The sequence below is a fragment of the Haliotis cracherodii genome, unplaced genomic scaffold (assembly GCF_022045235.1).
Source record: "Haliotis cracherodii isolate W230 unplaced genomic scaffold, xgHalCrac1.p SCAF_8, whole genome shotgun sequence".
Lineage (NCBI taxonomy): Eukaryota > Metazoa > Mollusca > Gastropoda > Lepetellida > Haliotidae > Haliotis > Haliotis cracherodii.
Genome location: NW_027266341.1, coordinates 36,002,362 through 36,024,255, shown reverse-complemented (window position 1 = coordinate 36,024,255; position 21,894 = coordinate 36,002,362). Strand labels below are relative to the sequence as shown.

The 21,894-nt window shown below is 42.2% G+C and overlaps 1 protein-coding gene across 1 annotated transcript in view; it reads left to right on the top strand.

The window, feature by feature from the left end:
• The window catches only part of LOC139449893 (large neutral amino acids transporter small subunit 2-like), a 30,521-nt gene extending 10,369 nt beyond the window's left edge, over positions 1-20,152 (top strand). Inside the window, exons 2-10 of the mRNA XM_071231482.1 lie at positions 6,443-6,568; positions 7,595-7,694; positions 9,513-9,557; positions 10,571-10,694; positions 11,133-11,236; positions 12,363-12,459; positions 17,049-17,198; positions 17,728-17,902; positions 19,221-20,152. Coding sequence (XP_071087583.1) covers positions 6,443-6,568; positions 7,595-7,694; positions 9,513-9,557; positions 10,571-10,694; positions 11,133-11,236; positions 12,363-12,459; positions 17,049-17,198; positions 17,728-17,902; positions 19,221-19,291 — 992 coding nt within the window. The 3' untranslated portion in view covers positions 19,292-20,152. The remainder of the gene's footprint in view (positions 1-6,442; positions 6,569-7,594; positions 7,695-9,512; positions 9,558-10,570; positions 10,695-11,132; positions 11,237-12,362; positions 12,460-17,048; positions 17,199-17,727; positions 17,903-19,220) is intronic.
• Positions 20,153-21,894: the final 1,742 nt, after the last annotated feature.

Sequence of the window (21,894 nt, the reverse complement as noted above, 5' to 3'; positions counted from 1 at the left end):
ACAGTACAAATTGTATATGAATAGTGTAAATATCTGGGAGAAGGTGTTGGAGAACTTGTATCCAATCGCATTCAATTTTTATGAATAATACATTTTTAAACTGTAGAATTAAATAGAACGGAGTCCGACTCGTAGGACCTAACCTTGAAAGTCGTTACGTGGAATCAGCAGTAAGTTTTACTTGCGTAAGACGTTCACCCTAAAGAGGGCACCTATAAGGCACGTTCAAGACACTGATGTCAAGAATGTATCCTTCCTACGCACTAATACGATATCCTCTTCGAAAATTAATGCAAAAAAAACTAAATACACGTGACAGTGCATATTTGACAACCTTTCTTCACAAAATGGCCGCCAGAACAAATAGTCAGTTGGCCAGGGGTGAAAAACAAGATTTTCGTTCCCACATTTTCCTGTATACCTTAAACCTTTTCTATTGCATAAAGGAGGTATCTGTACACAATTTTCATTGGGTAGTAAGCTTGCAAGTGTGTGCAGGAAATTTCAGGGGGTCAAAATTGCATAAATTGAAGGAAAAATGCATAATTTGACAAAATTGGCTGTAACATTTTTATTAAGTCATTAAACTATCCAAATTATGTCTTTGATTACAGGTAATATGTTCGGTTATCTGAATTTGGCACACATTTTGTTTCATTTTACTGTTATTCTAATTCTCAGTGGAAACATTGGTAAAAATCTTGTTTTTTTACTTCATTTTCAAATCTTTTGAGTAGGTAAAACACTAATTTCATTGAATTGTGACAATAAAACCACTACAACTGGGTATTAAAATCTGCCTTAACCATTGTACTATCCTATACAAAAAACAAAATGAAAATATATTACATAGGTGTTGAGATATTGTATACAATGTTACCCCACCTTTCCAAAAACCAATTTTGACGAAAATTGCTTATTGAGATATGGTGGTAGATGATGTTGCTGTAGTGGATGAGTGGGATAATTGCAACAATGCTTAAAAACACCAAAATAGTAAACTCATAAAGAAAAAAGATGTTTCAAGATTTTCTGTGAACATTTATGGTGGCCATCTTGAATTTCAAGATGGCCGCCATTTTGACCTGTTTTCAAAATCAAGATCTTATATAGTTCTTCAACATGGTCATGTAATATATCATATGAAAGCCTTTTACATCGTCTTTTCAGTGATGTACATTATTCACTGACTCCTGTGGTAAATTGACACCCAACAATGAAAAAAGGAAATATTGAAATCTACTTTCTCTCGCGACTTTTCACTCAAAATTGTAGATCTACTGCACTTTAGTTCTTCAAAGAGGGAGAGGTTGGTGACACAACAAGATCTCGAAATAAACCAACATCAGTTGCAGTTGAAGAGGCAGATCAACCTTTTTCACTGCGTTTCCATAATTGTTGGTGGTATTATCGGAGCAGGGATTTTTGTGTCACCTATTGGAATTCTCTACAATGTACGCTCTGTTGGCATGTCTTGTGTCACTTGGGCGCTGTGTGGAGTTTACTCGACGCTATGTGCCCTGTGCTATGCAGAACTTGGTGCATCAATACCAGTTTCCGGAGGGGGATATGTGTACAGTAGACGTGCATTCGGGGATTTTCCGGCATTTTTGTGTCTCTGGGTGTATCTTGTCTTTAGTGTCCCCATGTCCCAAGCCGTTGCAGGCCTTACGTGTGCTACTTACGTTCTGCGTCCTGTCTTCCCGCACTGTGACCCTCCGTTTTCATCCAAATGGCTCCTTGCAGCGATAATCAATAGTAAGTATCAATACATAGTACATCTGTTTGATGCCTGATCCGTTAAAAATGCCAAGCTGTGGTCAGAAAACTATAGATATAAGAAAACTGTCAGGGAGTACATTTGGATGACTGTCACAGGGATGCGTCTGTCACTTAAGCCTGAAAGTGCACGAAGTATTCATGTTAAAAGATATCGTTCAATGAAACACCGACTCATGTTTTGTTTGCTTCGATCACTGATCTTGCTGTCTTGTTGAACAACATTCACTGCCTCACGACTTCCACATTGACTTAGCTGTTCTAGGTTTTAGTGTCTGTTTATCGCATTTGAATCGTTTCAACCATAGTTACTGCTTAATAATTCTGCAAATTGCCTTACTGTGCACATGTAGCATGGGTGGCCCAGTCGTCTAAGGCACTGCAATTGGACTCGTCAGATACCTATGATTGTGTGTTCGGAACATGGTTCGCCCAGATTATGTTTCTAGGTTTTAATCAGCACTGAACCCATGCTCGTGGGTTTCACCAGAGACCATAAAATAGACGTCAGAGACATGCATAAATTTAGGTTTTTCTCCCACAACAAGCTGACACGCCGTAATATAACTGGAATACTGTTTAAAGCGACCTTGAACCTAACTCACTCACTACAATGTGCATGTAAATAAAAGAGATAAAATCCTATTCATGATAATAGCCATGAAAAATCTGGTGAACGATTCCGACTATGTTATAAGCGCATGTTTAGAATCACTATCAATTATGAGGTGAGTCCCGCCCCAACGGGGGCACTCGTCACAAACACATGGAAAGGCAAGTCAAGTAACAATAGGGAATTGCGTCAGACATCAGTTTGGTGACGGGTGCATCAAATTTAGAAATGTTCTCCAAATATCTACCCTTAAAACGATTTGAAACCCTTACTAAGGCCTTGAATGCTGTAACCCTCATTACCTTTTCAGCAAGAGACTCTCTTTGAAATCTTCGTAAAATGAGCTTGCGTGATTGTACCCCTTTTTTGCTCAATACAGACACCAAAGGCCAAGTTATAACATTATCGTCTGTATGGGCAACGGTATACCCTTGGACAAAAAAAACCGATTCTGCGATGTAGACTTGTTATCAAAAGACTTGTTATCTTGTCCGGCGCTCTGTATTAAGTGGCTAAAACAAGGACTAGTGGGCTCGGAGTTAGTATACTGAGTTTAAGTGGGGTCTTCATGTTAAACTGCAGCATTGTATCTTAGTGGGCTAGCACCATAAACAGGGCATTAGGCCGGACTGAGACAAGCAGTCACACACGCACGTACTCACACACGAAAACACACACACGTGCGTGCGCGTACATGCACGTCACTATATAAGTGCAGTACTCTTGAACGCGACGTTAAACCCCATTTCACCCCACCTCACCTCACCTCACCTCACCGCACCTCACCGCATCTCACCTTGGACAGAAAGCATCCAACCTGTAACAGGAACGGATCCAGGATTTTGAAAAAAAAAGGGTTGAGGGGTCCACTTCGGCCATATGTAACACCGGGAGTGAAGGGAGTAGGGAGGGGTGGGTAGTTCATCCAAAAGCCTACCCAAAAAATCGCAAACAAACAAGTTTCAATATCAACAACCATATCAACCATGTTTTTCATATTTACAAAAGGGGAGTGGACACCCCCAATACCCCAATCCCCCAGGATCCGCTACTGTGTCACACTCAAGTCAATGTGTGCTCAAGTAGAGATGCAGTGCTGGATGAATCTCTTGGAGCACGTATGTTTCTCTCAGTTGAAGCTCAGCTTGTTCAGGGGCGGCCGGGTAGCCTGGTGGTTAAAGCGTTCGCTCGTCACGCCGAAGACCCGGGTTCGATTCCCAACATGGATACAATGCGTGAAGCCCATTTGTGGTGTCCCCCGCCGTGATATTGCTGGAATATTGCTAAAAGCGGTGTAAAACCATACTCTCTCACTCACTCAGCTTGTTCAATCCACCTCTTTTCATAAACAGTAAACTACGGTTAAAACGAACTCAAAGGGACCACAAATTTTAGTTCGTAACAACCGAAGTTCGTTATAAGCATATCCACAGCATATATACAGCAAATGGCCGGGACCAAAAACTTAAGTTCGTGATATCCGTCAGTTCGTTATAAGCGTGTTCGTTATAAACATAGTTTACTGTGTAACAATTCCGTTGATTTTAGTTATATCGCATGCGACCGCTGCACCAGTTTCTTATGATAAATGTACGTTGAGTGTATTGATGGCTATAAATTAACCTTTCCCGAAATCTGGGACACGTCCAAGACTCAAGGTTCAAGTGGCAATTCAGGCAACTCTCAGTTCATGACTGTGTTAGGTACACGTACAGTTTGTTGTATTGACTAGTCAAAGTGCCCTGTGTGAATTTTTTTGTTTTATAAAACAGATGGTGATTCAGATGTTTAAAAAGAGTGTATAATTAAGAAAAGGTTTGTAGAAGGACATAATAAACGTTGTTTTAAATTATTAGATCGTTGTCAGTGTAAGAAGGTATTTGAACCCCCGTAGTAGAAATACGAAGGGTTCAATTTCCTCTGAATAGGAGATCCACCCTACAGCAGGAAGACACCTCCAGCCCCACCCCACCCCAACCCAACCCATCCCACCCCACCCCACCCCTTTTTCTATCTAAGACGTCGACCTCGACTGTGTTTGTAAGGGTAAATATATACATACACTGCCCACAGCACAGCGACCGTGTTATTAAGGTTACCAAACACTACGGGGATCCAAATACGTTCTTACACCGGTCCTTAAGTCCCTTGAGTCACGTTGATTGAATTACAGATCAATGGACCGGTTCATAAAAAAACTATTAACTGTTATTCTGTACTGTTCCGTCTTTAGAATTACTATTTGATAGGGATTCATAAACGCATGCTTATCATATCGTTGGAATAGTACAATGGATAAGTCTGATGATTTTTATTAACCCATATTAGACTAGGACAGGTGACCCCTGAAGTTGCTCACTTTACCTGTATGGCAAACACGTGTCGTGTATGTATGTCAAGTGTTGAGAAGGGTGGTGCAGCTGCCACGTGGTCGACACATGATCAGGAAGTCGGTATAATGTAACACCATCGAAATGACCTTTGTCGAAACTATAGGTCACAGGTCATGTCAAGGGGTGGAAATTTATCTCAGATCCCTGAACAGACTTACGCTTAGTCTCTGAAAATATAGGCTTTCTGACAGAAACAAACAGCTGCATTAAAATTGAAAAAGAGCCTATTGATATTGGACATACAATGTACCAGGGGAAAATCTAGACTTGCTTCATTTAAAACTCTAGCATAACAGTAAGGGGGAAAACAATACGGTTTAGGGACTATGAGCTAAGTCGTGGATGACACACTGACAAAATCCATCTCAATCGTCTTGTGACCTGTAGTTGGATCACGATGCACTCAACTGATAAGCAGGCTAACTTTCTAACTTATGCGGTAAGCGTATGTGTACGAAAACCTAATGGTCCCACCTTGGTAATATATATATGGTGTCAGCTAGTTTTGATCGAAATTTCTCGGTTTGATTGAGTTCCTTCTCCTTCTTTTTCTTGTCCTTTCAAGTTTACTAAAAGAAATGAAATTTCGATTTTTTTTTTAGGTCGTTACTTCGAATATATTCTCGAGATTTCAATTATTTACTCGTTATTTCGATTTTTCGTTATTTCAATCATTTTCTCGATTTAAAAACAAACAAAATTGAAATAACGAGAAAACACTCGTAATTTCGAGAAAATAATTCAAATTACGAGACATTTCGAATAAAAAATGTATAATTAAATTAACCCCTCCCCCAGGCGGCGTACATTAAAAGCGGGTGAATACATCCCTTATACCCCGCCACGAGCATGTTAGGCTGTACGCAGATTTCTGAGAGGCAAAATAAATCCTTTAAACTCAGTTTTAAAGCAAAAAGCCGCACGCTTTTTTCCGAGGCAATTGAAGTCGTGTGACATTGCATGAATTTTCATTTTTTATTTTTATTTCTGTTACAATGTCATATTAAAACATGTGGGTAAGATAAATTCGTTGCTGCAGGATCACGCGGGGTACATGAGGTTTTAGGTGTCCCGCGTTAGGTTTTATACCACGAACCGGTAACCCCCATGTACCGCTCCTAATCCTGCTACAACTTATATTGTTACATTGTAGTTATAATAATATAATAAAAAGGAGTCAAGGGTCATTTTCAGTCTTGGCAGACTTGCATGGACTGTATTCGATATATTTGTCTCATGGTCTGTAAGACAGACTATCCATACCCGTGCTCGTGGGTTTCATAAGAGTGGTATACGTCTAGGATCCTAGCCCAGACCTGGCACGCCGTTACAAACACTAAACCAAACTCGCCCACCTTGCGGGGGCACGGGTGGCCCAGTCGTCTAATGCGCCACGATTCGCTGTGCAGAGTTGCGTCCCTTGGGCACGCCAGAAACCTATGATTGTGGGTTCGAATCCCGGTTCGCCCCGAATATGTTTCTATTGCTCGTGGATTACGACGAAGTGGTAAACGTTTGAGACCTGCATCACCTCTGGCTTTCCTCCCACATTAAGCTGACACGCCGCGATATAACTGGAATACTGTTAAAAGCGGCGTTAAACCCAACTCACTCACTCACTCACCCACCTTGCTGATTTAACACGTCGTCTTTTCAGTCCTCTTGATCGCGTTAAACTGCATGAACGTGAAGTGGGCCACCAAAGTACAAGCTGTCATCACCACCAGCAAACTCATCGCTCTCTTTATCATCATTATCATCGGATTCATGTGGCTTGGCAAAGGTGAGTATATGCTGATTAAGTTTTTCTCCTCTTGAGCTCTTATTGATTCCTTTAAATTTTATACACAGGGTCGTTGAGATAGCCTAAGGTTGGTGGTTGGTGGTTTACCTTTTGTTCAACATTCAAGTCCCGGGTTCGATTCCAAACTTGGTTAAAGTGTGCCTCGTGAAGTGCGAGGAATAACAATGACATGAAACAATACTCGCGAGCAGAGATGTTTTGTTGACCACAAAAATGAAACATGGTATCTGTTATTTTAGACCTGCATCACTTCGGATTTTCCTCCCACATTAAGATATCAGTGCAATGCAGCTAGTAAACAAAATGAACGAAAATCCCAGTTGAAATTCGGGATAGATTAGTTTCCATGTACCAGTGGTAATACTTCGGTGTCCTGGTTGATTGTCACACCCCCAGGGCTGAAATTTGCTGTGCAGAGTTGCTCCCTCTTGAGTACGCCAGAAACCTTTGATCGTGGGTTCGAATCCCGGTTCGCTCCGATAATGTTTCTAGGTTTGTCAGCACCATACCCGTGCTCGTCGGTTCCACCAAAGTGGTAAACGGCGAAGACCTGTATCACTTCTGGCTTTCCTTAAGTGAGTAAGTGAGTGAGTTGGGTTTAACGCCGCGTTTAACGGTATTCCAGTCATATCATGGCGTGTCAGCTTAATGTGGGAGGAAAGCCCGATGTGATGCAGGTCTCAGACGTTTACCACTTCGGTGAAACCCACGAGCACGGGTATGGTGCTGACAAACCTAGAAACATAATCGGGGCGAACCGTGATTCGCGGCGCCTTAGACGACTGGGCCACCCGTGCCCCCTTAAGCTGACAGGCCGTGATATTGTTGGAATAATGCTCAAAGCGATGTTGAAACCAACTCACTCACTCACTCACTCACTCACTCACTCACTCACTCACATGTAATTACCGTTTGGGACATTTAGATTTCTATGAAATGTCCGATCGTCCCTGACAAGAGAAACCTCTTGTAACTAAATTGTTTTCGGATGCTGTTTGTATTTAGGTGAGACTGCTCAGTTCGAGAACTCGTTTGAGGGCAGCGATTACAGTGCAGGTGCCATAGCTGTAGGTTTCTACTCTGGGTTCTGGGCCTTCGGGGGTTGGTACGTATTGCATAATACTAGATAAGTATTTACATAACACTAGATATGTATTTACATAATATTAGATATGTATTTACATAATACTAGAAAAGTATTTACATAATATAAGATAAGTATTTACATAACACAAGATAAGTATTTACATAATACTAGATATACATTTACATAATAATAGATAAATATTTACATAATACTAGATAAATATTTACATAATACTAGATAAATATTTACGTAATACTAAATAAATACACTTTTCAAAAACAGAAACGCTAACTTGAAACGCTAACTCGAAAGGCTAACTTGAAATTTGTTATTGTGTTCATTTAAATGTGCAAATTTAATTTAAGTTTGATTGACATGGGGATGAAGTATGGTGATAGTTATGTGTTGTGTAGACTTAATGGCAATACTGAGTGTCCTGTCACACGTACGACCACGAGGGTGCAAGGGAAGGGGGTGGGGCGTTTCGATCAGTTCCTGTTGTGATCACCGTGTCTGTGGGGTTTTATGACGTTGACGTACAGGTCTATTGAGTTCATCCCAGAGACATCTGGAAGGCCATGGCAAGACATTGACGTTGGATTTATGATGGAAGTCAACAGTGACACGAGCTGTGTGTGGTGTAGCGTTGTCATGTTGAAACGACTCTGTCGGTTGATAATCGGAAGAAGGTGAGGTTGAAGAATTTGGTCGATGTACTGATTTGCTGTCAGATTCCCATGAACCACCAAGTCAGATCTCCGTCGGAGAAGATGGTTCACCACACCATCACACTTCCGCCACCGAATTTGTCGACCTATCTAACGTCGTTCGGTGCAAAACGTTCATTTCACGCTGTCTTCCTTCTCGGCCTTGGAGAAGAAATCGTGACTCATCACTGAGCCAGACTTGTCGCCAGTTTCTCAGAGGCCATGCCTGTACGGTGTAACTCCATCGCATACGTTGTCGTCGATGCAACCGCCTCACAACAGGGCCAGGTGCCGGTCTTCTGTGCCCGATACCCTCGTCAAACCAGGCACATGCCCTGCAGTCTCGGTGCCGGTAGCATGTCAAAGACCCGGATGTAGCGATCTCGTGTAGGGGTGGTGACTCTTGGTCCACAACTTCTGGGACGATCTTGGGTCAGATTGAGGCGGATATACCCTTCCCATGAACGAGATATGGTGCTCTGGTGTACGTTGAAATGACGCGCAGCTGCAGACTGGGACTCTCAAGCTTCAAGGCGTCCTATGGCGATGTTGCGATTGGCAGCAATCAGTCCCACTTCAAATAAGTCGACAAAGGTGTGACAAAATGTTGACTGACGTTTGACCTTTTATATAGTCATTGTCACTGCACAGGATTGTCACAACTTACACACGTATTCCGCATAAACAAATTGCTGTTTAAAGCTACACAAGTTTAAAACGGATGTGGTTGTGCACTACGCTAGTTAACGAACATGTGACTAACATCGTTCAATGAAAAATATTGCATTTGTATTGAATGTTTCAAGAATAACAAAATCAACATTCTCAGTATCTCCTGTGCGTTACTTTTTTTTAAGAGTGTGTTTATATAATACTAGATAAGTACTTACATACATTTACTTACATACAGACTTGATACATTTCTGCTTAATGCAAGATACGTATCTAAATTTACATAATGCCGAATTAGACCTTATGATGTGTGTTTTATTCATAGGTTCATATCTTTTTACATACCCCGGGCCAGTACAGCTTTTTGTACATACTGTTAAGGTCGAGTGGAAATATTCAGCAGCGTATTCTAGCTAGGTATTCCTACAACCTGTAACGCCTCTTATGTTTTTTTCAGGAACTACTTAAACTTCCTGTGTGACGAAGTGATAGATCCTCATCGGTAGGTGTGTGTCACGTGATTTCCGGATGTATGATAAACCTTCCTTTCCTCGAAACCGCTGGAAATATATCGAGTTCGAGACATGCAGAGTGCCGACATAAGACATATCGACTTGAACAATATTTCGAGTTACTTAAGGTCGAGTCGACATTGTCCCACTGTTTATAGACTACCCAAAAGAAGTTGAAGGTCACCCGATTCTTTCATATGACAATTGCTAATCTACCATGGCATCTATTACATCAGGAGGTAACCCCTCCCACCACCCCTATGTATCTGCATCAAAGTGATGAAGGTTACTAGAAAGAGGTGAGGTGAAATGGGGATTAACGTCGCGTCCAAGATTATTGCACTTATAAAGCGACGTACATGTACGTGTGTGTGTTTGTGTGGCTGCTTGTACTAGTCCGGACTGATGCCGATTTATAGTGCTAGCTCACTGAGATACCATGCCGCAGTTTAACATGAATACCCCGCTCAGACACAGTATACTGACTCCGAGCCGACCAGTCCTTGTTTTAGCCCCTAAATGTCGACCACCAGACAGGGTAACAAGAAGTACCATCTTTTAACGTCTTTTGGTATGACGCGGCGGGCGGACGCTCTACCACTAGACCACGGAGGCGGCCAGTGACTAGAAAGAAGTGACGCAGAAGCCTCAGAATAGGATTTACCTTAAAACTAGTTCAGAGATAATTGAAAGTTAAGAGGACGTCTGTTGGAAATCTAAAATATTTCATAGTGTGAATTTCAACATGGAAATTAGTGGCTTCTGATATGTTAACTTTAGTCATATGAAAGAATCGGGTGTTCTTTAACTTTGTTGGAGTAGTATTTAATTAGAACGATTTTTTACATGAACGTTGTTGTTGAAACCATGCCACTCTCATACTGTTTTGACTGGGAAGAATAATTGTGAATTGCTAAGTCATTGACACTGAGTTAAATAACCAAGGCACTACTACTATTGTCACAAATTAAGATGAACATATGATTTTTTAATACGTTTACAGCAATGTGCCTCGTGCTATCGTTATCTCCATGACGATAGTGACAAGCGTCTACATCACGGCCAACATCGCCTACTTCGCTGTGCTGACTCCGGCGGAGATGCTCGACTCAACTGCGGTCGCTGTCGTGAGTATAGTTTCTGCATGTTGTTTGACGCCGCCCTCTACAAACTCCAGCCTTATCGCGGCGAACTGAAATAATCGAGTCTGTGAATTAAAAACCAATGGATGGGACATTGAGCAGAAGAGTACGGGTTGCCAAGGGAAGAGACAGAATCGAAGCGAACCGGGATTCGAACACACGATCATAGGTTTCTGGCGTGCTCAAAGGGGAGCAACTCTGCACAGCGAATTTCAGCCCTAGGGGGCATGTGACAATCAACGAAGTATTACCATTGGTACACGGAAACTAATCTATCCCGAATTTCAACAGGGAATTTCGTTCATTTTGTTTACTAACTGTATTTACACAGATACATGAGTAGTAACAATGTGTGGCTTGTATGTATGCTTGAGGTGTATTCAGGGTTCGTGTCAAATATTGTGTTTTGGCGAATGTTTTCAGACGTTCTCTGCCCGCACCGTGCCTGTTCTACAGTGGATCATGCCAGTGCTGATAGCCGTGTCTGTGATCGGAGCTATGAACGGATCCTGTCTCTCTATGTCCAGGTACACATAGACAAACTCAACCCCACCCTCCGCCCAATTCAACCCCACTCTTCACCAAACTCAACCCCATTCTCCACCAAACTCAACCTCATTCTCCGCCAAACTCAACGCCACTATCATGTATTCACAAAGCTCAACCCCTCTCCCAGCCAAACTTAACATCGCTCTCAAAAGATGTTAAAAGATGGTACTTGTTGTTACCCTATCTGGCGCCCGACATTAATGGGCTACAGAAGTCAAACAATGGTCGGCTTGGAGTCAGTATGCTGTATGCTAAGTGGGATATTCATGTTAAACTGCGTCATAGTATCTCAGTGGGATAGCACTAGAAATAGGCATCCGTCCGGAATAGTACAAGCAGCCACACACACACACACACACACACACACACACACACACAATCACTCACACACAATCTTACACACTCACACACACACACACACACACACACACACACACACACACACACACACACACACACACACACACACACACACACACACACATACACGTAAACTTGGACGCGACGTTAAACCCCATTTCACCCTTCCCATCAGCTTAACTCAACCTTGTTCTCTATCAAAGTCAACCCCACTGTCCGTCAAGCTCAAACTCAACCAAACTCAACCTTGTTCTCAACCACACTCAACCTTGTTCTCAACCACACTCAACCTTGTTCTCAACCACACTCAGTCTTGTTCTCAACCAAACTCAACCTTGTTCTCAGCCACACTCAACCTTGTTCTCAACCACACTCAACCTTGTTCTCAACCTTGTTCTCAACCACACTCAAACTTGTTCTCAACCAAACTCAACCCTACAAACCGTTAAACACAGACCCTCTCTCAGCCAAACGCAAACCCCGCCAAACTCACTTCTGCTTTCTACCAACTCAGCTAAACTCAAACCCACCCACAGCCAATCTCAACCACGAACCCACGCGCCACCAAGCAGCCTCGCTCTCTACCAATCTCTACCTTGGTCTCCGTCCAACTCAAGCCCCCTCATTGCAGCTGAACCCCTCGCTCCACATCTGACTTATATGGCGTCTGTACTTGTGCCGAGGCCCATAGCTTGGCTTTGGCAGTGTCCCGACCTACAGTGATCCAGGTTCTTTATTTTGTAGGTTGTTTTTCGCTGGTGCTAAACACAATCACTTGCCGAGTTTCATATCAATGATCACATTGAAACATCTCACGCCAGCGCCATCTTTAATAGTTATTGTGAGTATTACATTTGATGGAGCGGGTCATTCGTGACCAACTCGTCTTATTCCGGGACATACCTAAAACAATTGTCAACTCGTTGCGTAATGGTTCAGTATGATTGAACACATTTAACTGTGTCTTTGGTATATTTTTAGATATAAGACATATGGTATCCTTATGAAAACCAAACGTAGTATGTTGTAGACATTCCCCGCACCACTTCCCGCTGTGAGTATTTTGGACCCCTCCCTTTTGAAAATGATGGATCCGCCCTTGATTGTTATAGATGGATTATATTAAACACTTTGTCAATTAACACTAAAACCTGTGCTATTTAATTGGTGCGAGCATGTGTGATTTTCACATCTGCGTTTTAAATGCTCAGAGGCACAAGAATGGTATCGGCTTGTTTGCATTACCTATGCGATAATTAGTTTTACAGTTTGCGACAATGTGCCGTGTGATATGATGATAAAGAACTATGTATGGCTTTCATTTGGTATGAAAGTCGTGACAATTGTGCATATATATATATACGCAAATTCTTTTTATTTTTGCAAGACACATTCCTTAAAAGTATTTAATGCTACACTGGAGTAACATAGAAAGACATGTGGTATCAGGTCTAAATGACAAACGTTTGTTTCATTGGTGTAATTCAGCCTTCACATCCAATTTCCTGTCTACCACAAGCTACAGCATGCCTCCCCAGCTGTTAAACACCCAGTTGCCATTATTGTGTGGGTTGCTGAACCGCTGCCTGATACTTTTAAAACAGATTAAGCCAAGAATTGTATAAAAAACAGTATACTATATACAGCTGATTTGACTACTTGTTTTAGTTATCAAGACGGGTCACAACATTCGCAAATTATGTGTGGTTGTTGGGTAGCCGAGACGCTAAAGCGTTCGCTCGTCACGCCAAAAACCCGGGTCAAATTCCCCAAAAGGGTACAATGTGTGAAGCCCATTCAGGTGTCCCCCTCCGTGATATTGCTAGGATATTGCTAAAAGGGGCGTAAAACCATACTTACTAACTAAAATAATTTTTTTATCATACCTCCATGTCAGAGTCTCCGGCTCGTGGTATGAAACCGAAAGCGACGCATAAAACCCCTACATTTTTCACCGGTTTCCACGCTATTCATGAGTATAAACCATAAACATATAACATATTCGAAGTCTCCTGCAGCATTGCAGCATAACAGTATGTTACTACTACATCAGGTGTCTAATACATAAATAAGTATTTGCCATCTTTCACAAACGAAATCTAAACATTGCAAGTTTCCTGGAAGGTGTGAATGAATATAGTTAGTCACAATATCAGTGGTTAGAAAGTCGGACAGTGACAACTGGTAAATGTAGTTTTTCTGAAACTTGTGTTTCAAACAGCGACGTAACTACCAGGAAGGCAAAATGAAACTTGTACAGATAATATTCACCTTTGTCAGTGCTCGCCTTTCGCTCGCAACAAAATTGACGTTAACAGAGCAGTTTGCAATTATTTTCCCTCAAAACAAACATACAGGCGAACACGTGCCTCCATGTTTATTTGCTTACGCAATTAAATCCCCGCCGTATGTTACGTATGTGCACCTGTAACCGGAAATGGTACAGATTTGCACCCCTTTCTTGGGCGCTGCCTGTTGGCTGAAGCGCAAAACTTGCTTCGTGTACTGACAGTGGAACCAGTTTATGAAATGTCACTTTTGCTTTGCGTGTGCCTGGCCTGTCATAACATTTCGTGACGGGATTACGAAATACAGTCAGATATCCGACACAGCGACAAAATAAAACAATGTCACTTCACAAATCCATGTGTTTTGAATTCGGGTGAAGACCTCAAGCCGTAGAGGTATGGGAACTGATATCCGGACATCTCCCAAGTTACACGCACCTGTGAAAGGCCTCAGCTACTCCCCTTTGAGAAGCCGATTTTTGATATCTCAGAATTTCATTTTGATAACGATAAGAATTATTCTAAACTAAGGAGCAAAAGAAACTGTACCTCAATTGAAAATATCTTAAATATATTACATGTATATCCAAAAAATTAACTACACTGACGTTTAGTCAGCACTCAAAGAATACTTCTATATGGTTTTAGTTTTTTAAATATCATTTGATTTAAAAATTATTAACAATACATTCGTTAAAAACACACTGAATGTTGCTGGGTATCTTGTACATCGTACCTTTGAAAATCAATAAGTATCCTTTCTTCGGCACAAATTTAAAATAGTTCAAACATGGCAGGGGTCATATGGTTGCAAATTCATTTCTTTCCCCAACCTTTATTGAGCCAATTAATTTTTAACCAATATTACCCTGCCACGGATAACTTTTTACAAACTGTTACAGGAATGAGTGAGGGTTCAATAAACATTATCAAATTTCACAACATTCCTTTCAATTTTGAATTATATAAAAGAGCAAACTCGGTATCCTTTCTTTTGCCCTCAGTTAAGTAATGTGTCCAGCTGATCCCCAATCCCAATCGCCAATATTGTACAGATCCAGAAAACTAAAACTAAAACTTACCCTCCAGTTCCTAAACAACGTTTCGATATAATTCTTCCTGACCTTTACACAAAGACGCTTGGCATTGAGATATCTCCAAGGAGATGCGGCTTCCACACCACACATACCGTATGACACATAAAGACGTAACAACATCTACAAGGAGATGCGGTTTCCACACCACACATACCGTATGACACATAAAGACGTAACAACATCTACAAGGAGATGCGGCTTCCACACCACATATACCGTATGAAATATAAAAAAACGTAACAACATCTACAAGGAGATGCGGCTTCCACACCACACATACTGTATGAAATATAAAAAAACGTAACAACATCTACAAGGAGATGCGGTTTCCACACCACACATACCGTATGAAACATAAAGACGTAACGACATCTACAAGGAGATGCGGTTTCCACACCACACATACCGTATGAAACATAAAGACGTAACAACATCTACAAGGAGATGCGGTTTCCACACCACACATACCGTATGAAACATAAAGACGTAACAACATCTACAAGGAGATGCGGTTTCCACACCACACATACCGTATGACACATAAAGACGTAACAACATCTACAAGGAGATGCGGTTTCCACACCACACGTACCGTATGAAACATAAAGACGTAACGACGTGCTCAAATGCCTTCTCGCGCTCGAGGTCAGAATGTATCTGAGTCGGGTATTCATGTTAAGCTGTGGCATGGTATCTAAGTGGGCAAGCAGAATAAAACCGCATTATTCCGGACTTGGACACACACACACACAATCACTCACACACAATCTTACACTCACTCTCTCTCACACACACACAATCACAATCACACACACAGACACACACAATCACACGCACACACAATCACACACACACAATCACACGCACACAATCACACACACACACACACAATTTATTCGGGTAAACATTGCACTGCTGGGTGTTTCGGTGACACAAATTCTGCACCAAGTCTGTCGTTTAATAAGCGTTCAATGGTTACCTAAGAGTATTGTTTGTTTCTTTATTTATTTAACGCTGCACTCAGCAATATTCCAGCTATATGACGACGGTCTGTAAATTATCAAGTATGGACAGGGCATTACAGTGATTGACATCATGACATCGATCAACGTAATTGGGATACGATGACATGCTTTAAACAAGACAGCGAGCCTGTCTACCCGATCCCGTGATTCGCCTCTAACAAGCATGGGTTGCTGAAGGGGCACCTTCAGTTATACCATGTCACACGTCACATGATTCTCTTACGTCGTAACGTCATTTACCAATTATAGGCTTAAACGTTATGTTTGTTTGTTTATTGTTTAACGCCATACTCACCAACATTCCAGCTATATGACGGCTGTCTGTAATTAATCGAGTCTGGACCAGACTATACAGTGATTGACATCATGAGCATCGATCCTCGTAATTGGGATACAATGCCATGCATCAGTCAAGTCAGCGAGCCTGACCCCGATCTTGTTAGTCGCCTCTTACGACAACCATAGCCGCCTTTTACGGCAAGCATGGGTTGCTGAAGACCTATTCTACCCCGGATCTTCACGGGTCCATAAGCGTTATGACAGTGTGGACATTATATATAATACCCTGTATCAAGCAATGTCTATCTTGGCGACCTTTATGGACGTGACTGGCGAGAAGGTCAATGTCACCGTAATGAAATAGTCTTCCAAAATGCTTGGGATCACAATAACTTGTGGTTTTAGATTAACTCGGCATGATAATCTCATGGTATGGGTTACAATCTTGGGTGAATCAATGAGCAGGGGTGAATACTTTCAATGTGCTGTGAATCGTCCCTTTTCATATCAATTACCATAAATGACAAATCAGTTTTCATTGGCGGATGTGTGTGTGTGTGTGTGTGTGTGTGTGTGTGCGTGCGTGCGTGCGTGCGTGCGTGCGTGCGTGCGTGCGTGCGTGCGTGCGTGCGTGTGTGTGTGTGTGTGTGGTGAGGTATTGTTACATACCTGAAGTGTCACTCAGTGAGAGTTTGTGATTCTTATATTTTGATGTTTTTTATTATTTGGCTTCTTTTCAAGCTCATCCTGACTCTCCTCATGCAGTGTTTTGAGAATATATTCTACCTAATAGAAATGATGGGATTTAGTTTTGCGACGGTGTTATGTGCTGTACTGGCTGGTCAGGTGTATCTTAGATGGAAAGAACCAGATATGCCTCGCCCTATAAAGGTACGTACAGTCAACTACGGTCATAAGGAACTTAAAGGGAGCACTAATTTCTAGTTCGTTATAACCGTAGTTCGTTATAAGCATATATACAGCATGTATACAGCAAATGGCCGGGACCAAATAACACCAGTTCGTTATAAGCGTGTTCATTATAAACGTAGTTTACTGTATATTATTATTCAGTAAATGTGTATTGCTCATAAAGGATGCAGACCCTTCAGATGAAGACAACAATATTACAACAAATATTAAAGAATCATTAGAAATAGAGACATAGGCGAAAACAATTCACCGGAGAGAGGGAGGCATCACTCCTTTACCATTTGACCATAAAGATACTCCGTCCTCCCTCCCCTCTCTCCCGCCCTGTCTCTCTCATAATGCTGACGTAATGACTCTCTCTCTCTCTCTCTCTCTCTCTCTCTCTCTCTCTCAACCATGAAAAGGGACATTTTGTATTTGTATTCAGGTATTTGTGGTTCGTGCTATGGAATACTGCTTGACTGATTGATGCTATCTCCTGTTTCAGCTCCCCGTGGCCATACCTATTTTCCTCTTCATGGTCAGCGTGCTCATCTTCATATTAACAATATACCAGAAGCCTAATGAAAGCGGCGTCGCTCTTCTGCTGATGCTGTTAGGTCTTCCTGTGTATGTGATTGGGACCGTGTGGTCGAAACCCGCGTCAGTTAAACACAAACTAGGTAAGGATTTTGTGAAACTGATACTGGAACACTTAAACTCCAAGAGACCATGAAAATCACTTCGTTATATCCATAGTTTGTTTTATCCATAGCTCGTTATAGGCATAGTTCGTTATATCCATAGTCCGTTATACCCGTAGTTCATTACACCTGGGTCCTACCAATATGTCCGTCTTGGATTGAAATGAGTATTGAAAACGTACGTCAACCAAAATATCACAATTCTTTTCAATCTATTTCATTAATTTTAATTAAAAGTTCATTCAATAGTGTTAACATTAATTTCGGTGAAATCGTGCGTGAAATGATCGACAACCAATATTCAAGCTATATGACGTCTGTAAATAATCGAGTCTGGACCAGACTATAAAGTGATTGACATCATGAGCATCGATCCTCGCAATTGGGATACGATAACATGCACCAAACAAGTCAGCGAGCCTAAACACCCGATCCCGTTTGTCGCCTTTTATGGCAAGCATAGGTTGCTGAAGACCTATTCTGACCCGGATCTTAACGGGTGTCGGCGTGGAACGCTGTTCATAATATCAGTCACAGGATTGTCAGTTCCAGAAGCGAGTATTTAACGGAATATTGCTGAGTGCGTCATTGAACAGACGAACAAACAACAATATTTTAATATAATAAAGGATGTTAGCCCTAACAAGTTTAAGTCGTCAAACTTAAAGTTAGTTGTCTGATGACTCAACTGTTATGAGACGTATCAAACTAACAGCTTATGATGACAAAGCACAGGGGCTTGTAACGCAAACAATAAAGCTACGAAATGTGATATACGCTCACAACCAGTGTCATCACGTTAGTTAAAATAAACTTGTTGACTGCTATACCATTTTGGTGTTAAGAAATACCGAAGTACAAATACGTTGTTTGTATTTTTTAATTCATTTTAATCGAAATATGTACGTATTACTTCACGATAACTCATTGTTCCTTCAACACCACGGCTGGGGGACTCCATCAAACCCGAGCTTTCGAAGCAATACCCACTAGGCTAACTCACCACCCTACATATCCATGGGGTCCGCGTGTTAATGCAGATAACGTGGGTTAAGATGTCAAGATTAACGCGTGTGTTTTAAGCATGCATACAAATCAGAGAGTGAGTACTGCTTTGTGCCGATTTTAGCAATATTCAAGCAATACCAAGACAAGGGTGCAAGAATCGAATCCGGACTTTCACCGTGACGAGCGAACGCTTTAACCACTAGGCTACCCTACCACTGCAAAATGACTTCAACATATGTATTCGAGTTTGTATTAAGGTTCCTTATTATTAACGTTTAATCTTTTTCAGACTCCTTGACTAGGTTGATACAGCTGATATTGATAGTCCTTCCTGTGGACAAAGACGACAACTCGGACTGAGCCAAAAGTTGGATCGTATTTATTCTTGTGTCACCGGCGTAAATCAACAAAGAGACGATGCGGAGTGGGGTTCAAGGGAGGCCGACATTTCTCTGACTCAGCGATGGGATAAAATGACGACCATCATCTTTTTGTGTCACGTGATGCACTGCATACGATACTAATCTAAACGCCATACAAAGTGCACGGACCTTAGTCGCAGGTTGTGTTTAGTTTAATCCCCAAGAGAAGAGGCGAGACCAACGACCGAGGGATTTTTACCTGTACCGCCAAACCTACAAACCTCATTATAATGTCAGAATTTTAAATCAGTGGCGTTATTCCGAGGCACATATGTAAGTGGTGGGGGAAATATATGGAAAGTATGTAATAATAGCGTAGATATATCCGTCCTGCCACTTTTGTGGCAATGTGTTTGGTATTAAAATTATTGACTGTATAACGAGATGCGAGTCGGTGTTAACATGATACTGTCAAATCATAACAGGGACAGTCGAGCTGGGTGGACTGGATGGATGGATTGGGAGGGTGTGCTGGCTGGGTAGATGGAAGTGGATGATTAGCTGGGTGGGTTCGCTGGGTGGTGAAGCTGTGTGTGTAAGGTGGGTGGATGGATTTTGTGGGTTGATGGACTTGGTGCACTAGCTTGGTGGACATTGTGGGTGGATGGACTTAGTAGGTTGATAGACTTGGTACACTCATGGGGTGAACACAGTGGGTGGATTCGCTAGTTGGTTAAGCTGTGTGTATAGGTTGGGTGGACAAGCAGGATGGACATGGTGGGTGGATTCGCTAGATGGTTAAGCTTTGTGTATAGGGTGAATGGACAGGATAAGTGGACTTGGTGGGCTGATGGACTTGGTGAACTGGTTGGGTGGATTCGATAGATGGTTAAGCTGTGTGTATAGGGTGGGTGGACAAGCAGGATGGACTTGGTGGGTGGATTCGCTAGTTGGTTAGGCTGTGTGTATAGGGTGGGTGGACAAGCAGGATGGACTTGGTGGGTGGTTTTTGCTAGTTGGTCAGCTGTGTGTATAGGGTGGGTGGACAGGATAGGTGGACTTCGTGCACTGACTGGGTGGACATGGTGGGTGGATTCGATAGATGGTTAAGCTGTGTGTATAGGGTGGGTGGACAAGCAGGATGGACTTGGTGGGTGGATTCGCTAGTTGGTTAAGTTGTTTGTATAGGGTGAGTGGACAGGATAGGTGGACTTGGTGGGTGGATGGACTTGGTGCATTGGCTTGGTGGACATGATGGAGGGATTCGCTAGTTGGTTAGGCTGTGTGTATAGGGTGAGCGGAGAAGCAGGATGGACTTGGTGGGATGACGGACTAGGTGCACTGGTTTGGTGGACATGGCGGGTGGATTCGCTAGTTGTTAAGCTGTGTGTATAGGGTGGGTGGACTGGATAGGTGGACATGGTGGGTGAATGGACTTGGTGCACTGACTGCGTGGACATGGTGGGTGGTTTTTGCTAGTTGGTCAGCTGTGTGTATAGGGTGGGTGGACAGGATAGGTGGACTTCGTGCACTGACTGGGTGGACATTGTGGGTGGATTCGATAGATGGTTAAGCTGTGTGTATGGTGGGTGGACAAGCAGGATGGACTTGGTGGGTGGATGGACTTGGTGCACTGACTGGGTGGACATGGTGGGTGGATTCGCTAGTTGTTAAGCTGTGTGTATGGTGGGTGGACAAGCAGGATGGACTTGGTGGGTGGATGGACTTGGTGCACTGACTGGGTGGACATGGTGGGTGGATTCGCTAGTTGTTAAGCTGTGTGTATAGGGTGGGTGGACAAGCAGGATGGACTTGGTGGGTGGATGGACTTGGTGCACTGACTGGGTGGACATGGTGGGTGGATTCGCTAGTTGTTCAGTTCTGTGTATAGGGTGGGTAGACAAGCAGGATGGACTTGGTGGGTGGATGGACTTGGTGCACTGACTGGGTGGACATAGTGGGTGGATAAGCAGGATGATTGAATTTGAAAAGAGGATTATTTTCTCATTTACGTTACGCATATTTGTGGGGTTGAAACAGTTATATATATATATATTTATCACCTTCTTCGTCTTGTAATTTTTTCACAGGTCTGATTAATCACAATCGGTAATTGGTTGTAATGCATTGAACATTGTGTTTATACAGATTTATACAGGCTTTCTAAAATATGGGGTCATTATGGATAAGTGACCCCGTTATTCCAGTCACACTTATAAGCAGAGTTATAACCCTTATTCGTGCCAGGATCCGCTGATTGTAAAAATTCCATATCTTTACTTCATCTCTCCTCCCACATTAACCTGGTACGCTGGGATAAAATACAAATACTGTTTAAAGCGCCGATCACGCCTAGTTCACTTGCTAACTTATTATCGTGTTTTGTACGTTCATGGATCCAATGAGCACTGCAGCTGGTGGCTGTGTTTGTTCTGTATCAAATCACATCAAATATTCAATACCTACTCTCGCAACTTTGAAGTGGTGAAGTGGATTTCTTTTAATTATGCCAAATATATTTTTCTCTTGGAATAAAGTTACACTTGATACAACAGATGCTTAGTTCGTTCCCTGTCCACTCACATCCAATATTTATTATAT